Source organism: Rhincodon typus, chromosome 12 (assembly GCF_021869965.1).
Source record: "Rhincodon typus isolate 14 chromosome 12, sRhiTyp1.1, whole genome shotgun sequence".
In the NCBI taxonomy this organism is placed as follows: domain Eukaryota; kingdom Metazoa; phylum Chordata; class Chondrichthyes; order Orectolobiformes; family Rhincodontidae; genus Rhincodon; species Rhincodon typus.
This window is the reverse complement of record NC_063343.1, coordinates 4,103,101-4,116,564: the sequence shown is the minus strand read 5'-3', so window position 1 is coordinate 4,116,564 and position 13,464 is coordinate 4,103,101. Positions and strand designations below refer to the sequence as shown.

The 13,464-nt window shown below is 43.7% G+C and overlaps 1 protein-coding gene across 1 annotated transcript in view; it reads right to left on the bottom strand.

Moving 5' to 3' along the window:
* Positions 1–1,480: 1,480 nt before the first annotated feature.
* The window catches only part of LOC109915410 (melanin-concentrating hormone receptor 1), a 59,649-nt gene continuing 47,665 nt past the window's right edge, over positions 1,481–13,464 (bottom strand). Inside the window, exon 2 of the mRNA XM_048603929.1 lies at positions 1,481–2,120. Within this exon, the coding sequence (XP_048459886.1) occupies positions 1,481–2,120 (640 nt within the window). The remainder of the gene's footprint in view (positions 2,121–13,464) is intronic.

The following is a 13,464-nucleotide window of genomic DNA, read 5'->3' as shown; positions in this document are numbered from 1 at the left end:
TGCAGGCTGAATGGCCTCTTTCTGTACTATAGGGTTTATCTGATTCCAGGTAATTTAAAGCTTACAGAATTATGGTCACTTTTCCTGAAATGCTCCCCCACCAAAACTTTGATCACCTGGCTAGGGTCATTCCCCAGTGCCAGGTCTAATATGATCCCTTCGCCAATTGGACTATTTACATATTCCTTCAAGAAACCTTCATGGATACACCTAACAAATTCCACACCCCCAGCCCCCATTCAAGCCCCTGGCACTAAGGGAGTCCCAGTCAATATTTGAGGAAATTAAAATCATCAACTGCAATAACACTGTTGTTTCCATGTTTTGCTATAATCTGTCCATATATCGGTTCCTCTATGTCCACTTGCTGTTGGGTGGCTTGTAGAACAATCCTATCAGAGTGACTGCACCCTTCCTACTCTACCCATATTGCCTTGCTGAATGAGCCCTCCAAGGTATCATCCCTCAATACAGCTGAGATATTCTCCCTAATCAGTAACACTACTCCCCCACCTCTTTTACATCCCTCTCTATCTCACCTGAAACAGCTAATCGAAGGAATATTGCTGGGTCAAATTTAAAGGTTCTTCATTCTGTACCCAGCACCTACTCTATATCCCTCAAATTTCGACCTGACCTTTACAGACTTCCATTCTGAGAGTCTGAAACGTTTTGATAAATGTCAAACTCACACAGGATTGAAGTTAGAGTCATACAGTACAGAAATAGGCCCATCGGCCCAACTTGTCCATGCTGACCAAGTTCCCCAAACTAAACTAGCCCTAGTTGCCTGCATTTGGCCCATATCCCTCCAAACCTTTCCTATCCATGTACCTGCTGAAACGTCTTTTAAATGTTGTAACTACCACTTCCTTTTGGCACTTCATTCCACACATGCACCACCCTCCGTGTGAAAATGTTACCCCTCAGGCCCCTTTTAAATATTTCCCTTCTCACCTTAGAACTATTCCCTCTCGTTTTAGACTCCCCCACGCTGGGGAAAAAGACCTTTGCTATTCACCTTACCTTTACCCCTCATGATTTTATAGACCTCTATAGGGTCAGCCCTCAACCTCCTACAGGAAAATAGTCTTAGTTTATCCAGAACAAAAACAACATTGCTGGAAAAGCTCAGCAGGTCTGGCAGCATCTGCGAAGGAGAAAACAGAGTTAACATTTTGGGTCCGGTGACCCTTCCTCAGAACTGATCTGAGAACTAAACTTAGTTTATTCTGAAGTAGATTGTTAATAGAATCAAAGCAAAGTGCTGCAGATGTTGTAGATTCGAAATAAAAACTAGAAGTGCTGAGAACGTTGAGGCAGCGTCTATGAAAAGAGAAATCCAGAGGAAAACCAGAGGAAATATTATCACAGTTCCTCTCTCCACAGTTGCTGAAGGCTCTGAGTCTTTGTGTCTTTATTAAAGTGGAAACAAAGAGTTTCCATTGTGTTAAATGTTTGCCATAACCTCAGAGAGGATTTACATTGAGCTTTTACACTCAATTTCCAGGCTTTCGCAAGTTCCAGCCCTTCTGGTGGTGGTCAACTTGACATGTGAGGTGGACCTGCTCTTTGTCATCGTGCCACACAAACGCTCTTGGAAATTCTTTGTGAAGAACAGGAGCAGGAGAGGGTTGATGCAGCTGTGGGCATAGCTCAGACAAATACTAATGTGATAGACGTAAAGAAAGAGCAAGGTCGGGTTCACGGAGATTAGGTTAAGCACCTGCATCACATGAAAAGGCAGCCAACAAACCAGAAAGACAGCTATCACCATGAGAACAGTTTTGGTTGCCCTTTTTGCCTGCACTGATTGTTTCCTACCCACTCTTCGGAGTGATTTAAAGACGTGAAAGAGAGTCATTGAGTAGAAAGTGATTATAATAATCAGAGGAATGATAAATCCCAGTATGGACTGATACAGTGTATACCAGTACATGTCCTTTGCTCCTGAAGGTAGGTCCAGGACACATATTTCTGAGCCTCCTATCTGGATAGTCCTGGAATATAGCATGACTGGGATTGTCAGTAACAAGCTGCCAAGCCAAACGAGAGCATTCACAAGCACTGCGCGACAGATGGTCCTTTTCTCTGTGCTGGGGTGGACAATTGCGATATACCTGTTGAAGAACAAAAGAATTCATTTATTACAGTTAGAACACAGGGCTGACTTACTAGATTATTATAGTAATTTGGTTTATGAGCAGAGTGAAGGAGAGATGTCATGTGCTTTTTCTATTTCTGAGCCCCTCAGTCACCCCTCTCTCCTGTTCATTTTTAACCCACCCTCTCACATGCTTCTGGTGCCCTGGACGGAGGCAATGGCCTAGTGGTGTTATTGCTGGACCGTTAATCCTGACACCTGGATAGCATTCTGAGGACCCAGGTTCAAATCCCACCACAGCAGATGATGGAATTTGAATTCAATTAAAAAAAAATCTGGAATTAAGAATCTAATGATGACCAAGAATCCATTGCTGATTGCTGGGGGAAAGGCCATCTGGCTCATTAATGCCCTTTTGGGAAGGAAAATGTCATCTTAACCTGGTCTGGCCTATATGTGACTCCAGACCTTCACAGCAATGTGGTTGACTCTGAACTGCCCTCTGGGCAATTAGGGATGGGCAATAAATGCTGCCCTAGCCAGCGATGCCCTCATCCTGTGAATGAATAAGGGGGGAAAAGAAATTGGAAACCATAAACAAAGTGGAATCAAGCCATTCTGTAGAGGTCTTGTACAACTACTTGACTTACGTAATCAAAGTTTTGATGTATAAAGCACGCAAAATGTGCAGATTTCAGTATGATCGCAAGCCAACCCTCCATCTACACTTCTGGCTGCCTCAGAAAAGCAGCTAACATCATCAAAGACCCCTCCCACCCCAGTTAGAATCTCTTCCAACCTCTTGCATCGGGCAGAAGATACAAAAGCTTAAACACACGCACCAATAGATTCAAGAACAGCTTCTCTCTCGCTGTCATTAAACTTCTGAGTGGATCTCTCAAATTTCATACCCAATGTCGATTTTGCTCTCTGTGCACCTTCTCTGCAGCCTCCCTCTGTATCCCTCGCTCTGTTCTATTACCCTAATGCACTTTGAATGGTATGATCTGCCTGTACTGCATGCAAAACAAAACTTTTCACTATATCTAGATACAGGTGACAATAATAAATCAAACCAAATCCAACAGCCATGGCTGTGTCAGGTAATTGCACACAAATTGGTCATTCATATTATGAAACCAGCTCTGCTTCTTTGGAAAAAACAATGAAAGAACTGCGGATGCTGGAAATCAGAGACAAAACCAGAAATTGCTGGAAAAGCTCAGCAGGTCTGGCAGCATCTGTGGAGAGAAATCAGAGTTCACATTTCGGGTCGAGTGACCCTTCCTCAGAACTGGTGGTAGCTAGGAAAATTTCAGTTTATACGCAGAAGATAGGGTGGGGGAGGGGCTAAGGAGTAAAGGATAGGTGGAGATAGATCCCAAGAGAGAGAACAGCAGTTAGACAGAGAAAGGAGTGGATAACAATCTAGCTAGGAGGGTGAATACCTGTTAGTGGCTAACAATGGGTTGTGTGTAATAGCAGACTATGTGATAACAAGGCCTGGTGTGTGGGGTTTGGGGTAAGGACATGAGAGAGCTCAGGCTCTAAAGTAATTGAACTCAATATTGAGTCTGGAGGGCAGCAGGGTCCCCAGGTAGAAAATGAGGTGCTTCGTTGAACCTGGTCCTATGTATTATCAGGACAGCAATAACATTCAAAAAATAATCACAACAACCGCATCCAATAATAATCTGATACACAAATGGGAACATTTTGCACTAACAGTGATGCATTCTATTATTGCATGATTCCTGGTTTCACTTCCAAGTTTAAAAATGACAAAAATATTCCAGACAATTAGCACCGACTTATTCATCTACAGTAACATGCTATGTTTATCCACAGAAGCGGATAACAGTATAAAGTATACTTTGCAACTGAATGTTAAATATTTTCTTGCCTTAAATTGAAATTGACCACACTTATGTATGTCACACTTAGAGCAAATCAGGAAGTGCAAAATGTTGCAGATGCTAGGAAAAAGGCACAACTTTTTTTAGGGATTACATTTTGGATTTCAGTGGCAAAAATAAAGATTGCTGGAAAGCTGTTCTTGAACCTGTTGGCGCGTGTGTTTAAGCTTTTGTATGTCCTGCCCGATGCAAGAGTTGGAAGAGATTCTAACCAGGGTGGCAGGTCTGGCAGCATCTGTGCAGAGAAATTGGAGTTAACATTTCAGTGTCTAGTTCTGGCCGCCCTGTTATAGCAAGGATATTATTAAACTGGACCGGGTTCAGGAAAGTTTTACCAGGATGTTGCCAGGAATGGAAGGTTTGAGATATAAAAGTAGACTGGAAAGACTGGGACTTTTTTTTTCACTGGAGTGTAGGTTTTTGAGGGGGTGACCTTATCGAGGCTTATAAAATCATGAGATGAAAGACAAGGGTCTTTTGCTTAGATTAGGGGAGTTCAAAACTAGAGGCATATTTTTAAGGTGAGAGGAAAAAAATTTATTAAAAGGACACGAGGGGCAACATTTTTACACGGGGATGGTTTGTGAATAGACAGAACTTCCAGAAAAAGTGGTGGATGCAGGTACAATTACAAAGTTTAAAATAGGTTTGGATAAGTGCATTAAAAGAAAAGGTTTGAAGGGATATGGGCCAAGCACAGGCAGGTGGGACTAGTTTAATTTGGGATTATGTTCGACATGGACTGGTTGTACCGAAGGGTCTGTTTCTGTGCTGTATGACTCTATGACCCGACTCTATAAAAGCATTCATCAACTCAACACCACAGTATTAAAACAAGACAATAATCATAAGTTAGCAGCAACAATGCTTTCAAAATAACGGGCACACATTCTGCAGAATCACAGAAGTGTTGCGCTCCTGGAGAAGGCCATTCAGCCCTTTGCGTCTGCACTGGGTTTTGAAAACAGAATCGATACCAAACATCTGCTTTTTCCCTGTCTCCTTGCGCATCGTCTCCATCTAAATAATTGTCCAGTTCCCTCTTGCATTCCACACCCCAACTACTTGCTATGCAAAGTAAAAGTTTTCTCTTGCATCATATTTGTTCCTTTTACAAATCACTTCAAAATTTATACTCTCCCATTCTTTTTCCTTTTACAAGTGGGAATCGTTGGACCCTATCTACTCTTATCTAGTTCACTGGTGGTTTTGAAAATCTCGAATAGATCTCCTCTTAGCCTTCTTCTGTCCAAAGATAACAGTCCCAACTTATTGGGGCATCACGGTGGCTCAGTGGTTAGCATTTCTCCCTCACCTCGCTAGAGACCCAGGTTCGATTCTACCCTCAGACTACTGTCTGTGTGGAGTTTACACATTCTTGTCAAGTCTATGTGGGATTCTTCCAGGTGCTCCAGTTTCCTCCTGCAGTCCAAAGATGTGCAGGTTAGGTGGATTGGCCATGGGAAATTGCCCCATAGTGTCCAGGGATGTGTAGTTTAGGTGGGTCAACCATGGCAAATGCAGGGCTACAGGGATTGGGTGGGATGCTCTTTGGAGGGTTGGGATGAGCTGAATGGCCTGATTCCACACTGCTGGAATTCTATGATTTCCTCACTATCAAAGTTTCTCATGAGCGGAACCATTCTTGTAAATTGCTTATTCACACAGTCTCCAGTGTATTCACACCCTTCTATAATGTGGCACCCAGAACTGTACACAATACTCCAGCTGAGGTCAAGCAAATGTCTTATACCAGTTTAACATCGCCCCTTTGCTCTTGGACTCTACAGCCCTATTAATCAAACTGAGGAAACTGCATGTTTAATTATATTCCCAAGTCCTTCTGCTTCTGAAACCCCTTTACAATTGTACCCCCTATTTTATGCTGTCTTTCAATGTTCTTCCAACCAAAGTGCATCAGCTCACACCTCTGCATCGAATCTCATCAGTGACCTACCTGCCTACTGTACAAATTTAGAACATAGATCTGTACAGCACAGGAACAGGCCCTTCGGCCCACAATGCTGTGCCAAACATGACACCAAATGAAACTAATCCCTTCTGCCTGTCCTTAGTCCATATCCCTCCATTCCTTTCATATCCAAGTGCTTATCTAAAAGCCCCTTAAATGCCCCTATTGTATCTGCCTCCACCACCACCCCTGGCAGCGCATTTCGGACAAATACCATTCTCTCTGTAAAAAAACTTGCCCCCCATATCTCCTTTGAACTTTGCCCCCTCTCACCTTAAATGCAATCCCCGGAGTATTAGACATTTCAACTCTAGGAAAAAGATTCTGACCGTCAAACCTATCTATGTATCTCATAATTTTATAGACTTCTATCAAGTCTCCCCTCAGCCCCTCCACTCCAGAGAAAACAACCCGAATTTTTCTAGCCTCTCCTTATAGCTCATACCCTCTAATCCAGGCAGCATCCTGGTAAACCTCTTCTGCACCCTCTCCAAAGCCTCCACATCCTTCCTGTAATGTGCTGACCAGAATTGAACACAATACTCGAAGTGTGGCCTAACCAAAGTCTTATAAAGCTGCAACATGACATCCTGACTCTTGTACTCCATTCCCTGACCAATAAAGGCAAGCTTGCCATATGCCTTCTTAACCATCCGATCTATTTGTGAGGCCACTTCCTCACAAATCTGTACATCAAAGTTGTTCGGAGTCCTACCATTAACTGTATACTTTTCCTTAACATTTGATCTCCCAAATGCATCTCACAATTACCCGGATTAAACTCCATCTGCCATTCCTCCACCCATTTCTGTGACTGATCTATATCCTGCTGTATCCTTTGACAACCTTCTACACTATCCACAACTCCACTGATCTTTGTATCATCTTTGTATCTTTGTATCGTCTGCAAACTCACTCACCCACCCATCTACATTTTCATCCAAGTCATTTATATTTATCCCAACGTCCTTTTTGAGTTCTATATTGTCCTTCTCCCAGTTTACAATTTTTCCAAGTTTTGTGTCATCCGCAATCTTTCCAACTGTCCCCTGCACACCAAGATCCAGATCATTAATATATATCAGGAGAACCGAGCTCCCAGCCATCACTCTATACACATGTACTAATAGGCCGGTGAAATCACAGCTAATGTATTTCCATTGCAGCTCTTTATTTGCTGCATCTCACACCTCAATCTCAGATTTATGTTTATAATTGTCACAGTGCTCACTGCAGTAACTTCCACAATACTTTCCCAGACATAGCTCTTGACTAAATGTAGTTTGAAGATGGATATTCAACGATCAGATGCAAGTAATAAATTATCTCCGTAATAACAGGGTTTCCTGGCTCCCAATAGGAGGCTGACCTTTTTCTTAAAAAAACTGTTCTCTGTCATTGCAACCTCCCTCTCTGTGTGCCTACACCCTCAGTCTCCATCTCTTCACCAGACCCCAGACCTACAGCTTCCTTCTCTCTTCAATCACTTTGCTGCCTCCCTCTTTTTCCCAGCAGATAGCGCAACTACCCGCCTGTGCCTGCCTACTGAGCAAAGTGTACAGAGATAGTTCCTTCACACAATTCCTGGGAGATGTAGCCCAAGAAGAAGGGGAGGGTGATAAATCAGAGGTCATGGTATACATTGGTATCAATGATATAGGTAGAATGAGGGATGAGGTCTTGCATCAAGAATTCAGGAGTGCCAGGCAGTAGGTTAAAATGCTGGACCTCCAAGGTTACAGTCTCTGTGTTACTCCCAGTGCCACGTGCTAGCTAGTGAAGAAATAGTAGAGCAGATGAATGTATGCCTCACGAGTTGGTGCAGGACAGAGGTTTGAGATTCCTGGGTAACTGGGAGCTCTACAAGTGAGATTTGACCAGAATGGGAGAGATAGTAGGAACTGCAGATGCTGGAGAATCTGAGATAACAGGGTGTAAAGCTGGATGAACACAGCAGGCCAAGCAGCATCATAGGAGCAGGAAAGCTGACGTTTCGGGCCTAGACCCTTCTTCAGAAAATTTCGTCCCCACCACTGCCTACCTGCACTTACCTATCACCATACCACCTACCTTCCCCAGCACCACCCCTTCTCTCTCTATTTATTTCAGAATCCCCTTCCCCTCCCCCATTTCTGAAGAAGGGTCCCGACCCGAAACGTCAACTTTCCTGCTCCTCTGATGCTGCCTGGCCTGCTGTGTTCATCCAGCTCCACACTGTGTTATCTTTTTCACTCTGAGGGTGATGGGAATCTGGAATCCACTACCTGGGAAGGTAGTTGAGGCTGGAAACCTTATACCATTTAAAAAATATTTGGATGAATACTTCAAATATTGTAACATCCAGGGATATGGGGCAAGTGCAAGAAATTGGGATTAGTGTGCTTTTGTTCGTAGTTAGGTCAGTGCAGACTTGATGCGCTGAAGGGCCTTTTCTGCACTGTATGAATCCATGATCATTTCCATCCGGAAGGACAAGGGTGGCAGACATATGGGAACACCACCATCTTCAAATTGCCCTCCAAGCCACTCACCATCCTGACTCGGAAATAGACCGCCGTTCCTTCACTGTCGCTGGGTCAAAATCCTGGAACTCCCTCGCTGATGGCTTTGTGGGTGTACCTACAGCACATGGACTACAGCAACAGTCCATGAGGGCAGCTCACCACCATCTTCTCAAGGGGCAACTAGGAACGGGCAATAAATGCTGTCCCAGCCGGCGAATCCCAAATCCCATGAATGAATTAAAGAAAAATTAGAAACAACTGAAGCAGTTAGGTTTCACTGTATGTCATGTTCAGCTTTTGCTGTTCTCCATGTAAATGACAGCTCATCATTGTGACATTCACTTACAAAGAACATTTGGCATTCATTGGGTGAAGAAAAATAGTTAACTTTTCGGGTCCGGTTCTCAGTTTTCTCCTTCACAGACGCTGCCAGACCTGCTGAGCTTTTCCAGCAAACTTTGTTTTTGTTCCTGATTTACAGCGTCCGCAGTTCTTTCAGTTTTCATTTGGTATCTATTGTTTTCCAGAGCCCAGTACAACATGGACAGCAAAGGTGATAAGGCACTGAAGTGAAAGCAGCTGCCTTGATTCTGATGTAACACACTGTTTTGTACAAAGAGCACTTCTTCACCTGTGCTTTGGAGCAGTGTTTTGAAAATACATTAAACCATGCAAGCAATCTGCTTTGTTTTCACTTCTTGGACAGACAACCCTCTCTCACTGGCTGCTGTTCTTGTAACCAACGACACCTGGTTGTGTCTGTGTGAGACGTATTGATCAGAGGGAATGGATAGAACATAGAGGAAAAGAAATGGAGAGAAGCACAGAATGTGTTACTTTCCACCTGTAATTATTCTGTGTTGCTCCTGTATAAAATGAGAACAGCATTCTGGTTCCCAGCTTCAGACAGAATCTTGCTCATTGTCTCCATGGGAAAAGCATCAGCAGGACTTGAATGAAACAAAAGCTGCAATCTGAGTCAGTATTATACATAATTTCTGATCAAACTGTTTAGCAATGTTGTTACACACATCTGGAACAGGTAGGGCTTCAATTTGGACCCAACAGGAGGGCCAGTCAGCATTGTATGCTGATTGGACATGGGATCAAGTACTCCTGCCACTATTGAGATTTCAATCTTGTGTCTTTCTGTCTACTAGAAGTTTTTTTGTAATCCACGCATCTATTCAAATCGTACCATATGTTTTTGTATGATTGAGAAACTGAGGTGAATCACAGAGTCCTGACGGTGTGAAAACAGGCTATTTGGCCCATCGAGTCCGCACCAATCCTCCGAAGAGTATCCCACCCAGACTCACCCCCATCCCCATGACCCTGCATTTCCCATGGCTAACCCACCTAGCCTGCACATACCTGGGCACTATGGGCAACTTAGCCTGGCCGATCCACCTAACCTGCACGTCTTTGGACCAGAGGAGGAAACCCATGCAGATATGTGGAGAACGTGCAAACGCCACAGAGACGGTTGCCCTAGAGGGGGAGATCAAGCCTGGTTTCTTAGCGCTGTGAGGTAGCAGTGCTAACCACTGAGCCACCGTGCCACCCAAGAAAAGAGCAGGCCCAGCAAGTAAGCCCCACCAGCATGGAGATAGTTGGAAGTGGAGCTAAATCAGGAACGAATGATGGCCAATAATGAAGATTTTAAAAGCCCCAAGTTAGCAATGGAGATAGACATGACATTCGCTTCAGAGCTTTAAATTCAGAGCTCAGAGTTGGAAGATTGCACTGAATGTTAATTTTCACATTATGGCGATGTGTAGCACAATTTGGTTCTAACTTATCAACCGACTTCCCCTCCTAAACCCCGTGTTTGCTGATAATGTAAATGGCTCTCTCTCTTCAAATGCTGTGCTTCTCTCAGATAAGTCTACTGTCATCATCACAATTTCAAAAAAAAAGATTAACCTCTACAACCTTGCAAATGACCATCTGATCTCCAATCTTGGCCTAGAGGTATTATCGCTGGACTGTTAATCCAGAGACCTAGATAACGTTCTGGGGACCTGGGTTTGAATCCCACCACGGCAGATGGTGGAATTGGAATTCAATAAACATACCTGGAATTAAGAATCTAATGATGACCATGAACCCACTGTCGATTGTTGGAAAAATCATCTGGTTCACTAACGTCATTTAGGGAAGGAAACTGCCATCCTCACCTGGTTTGGCCAACATGTGACTCCAGACCCAAAGTAATGTGGTTGACTCCGAACTGCCCTCTGGGCAATTAGGGATGGGCAATAAATGCTGCCTAGCAGCAACACTCTCATCCCATGAATGAATAAAGAAAAATCTCTCCAATGCTCTTGTCCCAAATCTATTTCCATCTTTCCCAGAAGTTCTGCCCCTGTAATGAGGCAGACTTCTTAGACTGTTGATAGCATGGGACTGTTGATATCAGAATTACATCATGATGTGCATCATCATTAGCATCTGAACATATATGTTCCCATTATACTCCATAGATCAATCTTCTCTTCGTCCCACAGTAAAAGTGAGGGACTGAACAGACTAGGTTGTGGTGTTGCCACAAGACATGCCATCTTAACTCATTTGGAATGGTGGTAATTGAGCTAGATGTTCATTACTGTCAATGTGCACAACACTGCATTCATAAAATTGGGACAGAAAAATCTTGGGGAACATCACATTTGGAAAAGAATGAGCTAATTAAAGATAGTCAATATGGTTTTGTACGGTCTTGTTTCATAAACTTGATTGAGTTTTTTGAGGAAGTGACGAAGATGATTGATGAGGGTAGGGCAGCAGATGTTGTCTACATGGGCTTTACTAAAGCATTTGACAAGATCCCTCATGGTAGGCTGGTTCTGGAGATTAAGTCACATGGAATCCACAGTGAGTTGGTAAGTTGGATACAAAACTGGATTGGTCATAGAAGACAGAGGGTAGTTGTGAAAGGGTGTTTTTTGGACTAGAGATCTATGACCAGTGGTGTTAGAGTCACAGAGTCAAAGAAATATACAGCACGGAAACAGACCTTTCGGTCCAACTCATCCATGCCGACCAGATATTTTACACTGATCCAGTCCTATTTGTCAGCATTTGGCCCATATCACTCTAAATCTTTCCTATTCATGTACACATCCAGATTCCTTTTAAATGTTATAATTGTACCAGCCTCCACCACTTCCTCTGGAAACTAAATCCATACATGCACCATCCTCTGTGTGAAAAAGTTGTCCCTTAGGTCCCTTTTAAATCTTTCCCCTCTCACCTTAAACCTACGCCCTCTAGTTTTGACTCCTGTACCCTGTGGAAAAGACCTTAGCTATTCACCCTATCTATGCCCCTCGTGATTTTATAAACTTCTATAAGGTCACTCCTCATCCTCTGACGCTCCAGTGAAAATAGCCCCAGCCTATCCAGCCTCTCCCTATAGCTCAAACCTTCCGACCCTGGCAACATCCTTGTAGCTCTTTACTGAACCTTTTCAAATTTCACAACATCCTTCCTAGAGCAGGGAGACCAGAATTGAATGCAATATTCCAAAAGTGGCCTAACCAAAGTTATTTGGTTCCACAAAGATCAGTGGTTGGACCCCTGTTGTTTGTAATTTATATAAGTGATTTGAATAAAATGTAGTAACTTTAGTAAGTTTGCAGATGACATGAAAATTGGTGGAGTTGTGGATAGTGAGGAAGTTGTCAAAGGATGCAGCAGGATGTAGATCAGTTGGAAAGTCGGGTGGAGAAATGGCAGGTGGAGTTTAATCTGGACTAGTGTGAGGTCAAATGCAAAAGGAAAGTTTACTGTAAGTGACAGGACCTTTATGAGCATTGGTATAAAAAGGGATCTTGGGGTGCCAGTCCATAGCTCCCTGAATGTGGCAACACGAGCGGACAAGATGGTAACAAAGGTATATGTCAAGCTTACCTTCATCAGTCAGGGCCTCAAATATAAAAGTTGGCATTGTACGCTGCAGCTGCCTAAAATTAATTAGGCCACGGTTTGGAATACTGTGTGCAGTTCTGGTTGCTGCGCAGTAGGAAGGATGTGGAGATTTTGGAGAGGGTGCAGAAGAGATTTACCAGGATGTTGCCAGAGCTGGAGCCATACCGAGAGGTTGGAAAAACTCGGATTGTCTTTGCGAGAGTGTCGGAGGCTGAGGGGCGACCTGGTAGAAGTATATAAAATTATGAGAAGCATGGATAGGATGGAAGCTTGGAGTCTTTCTCCCAGAGTGGAAGAGCCAAATGCTAGGGGGCGCAGGTTTAAGGTGAGAGGGGGAAAGTTTAAAGGAGATGTGGGGGGATGTAGTAGAAGCAGATAGCATAGCAATGTTAAGAGATGTTTGGAGATTCCCATGTGCAGGCAGGAATAACAGAGATATGCACCATGCCCGGTATCCAGTCACTAAGTCACCCTTTATTTACACATGCATTGTATATGACACTAACCCAGCTAGCTCAGAGCTGGCTCCTAGAGTTAGCAGAACCCATGACACTCCTGTTTATATCTGTCAGCCAGGACTCCCTGATTGGACCAGGTTTACAGCCCCAATCAGGGAACTCACATTCCATAAGATCTACCCGGCTGACCTCGTTCTAATCACTCCTCGTGGGATTTGTTTAGAATGGCATAGATAGGACCTGTTCCTGTGCTATACTGTTCCATGTTCTACGTGACAGAAAGGCAAGAGTGGACATCACATCACTGGAAAATGAAGCTGGAGAACCAGTGATGGGAAATAAAGAAATGGCAGAGGAACTGAATAGGTATTCTGCATCAGTCTTCATGGTGGAAGATGCCAGTAGCATACCAGAACTTTAAGAGAGTCAGGGGGCAGAGGTGAGTGTAGTGTCCATCACTAAGGATGGTCTGGAGGAGAATAAATCACCTGGGCGTGATGGTCTATACCCCAGGTTTCTGAACGAGGTGATTGTGGAGGTGTTGACAGTGATCTTTCAGGAAGCACTGGAATCAGGG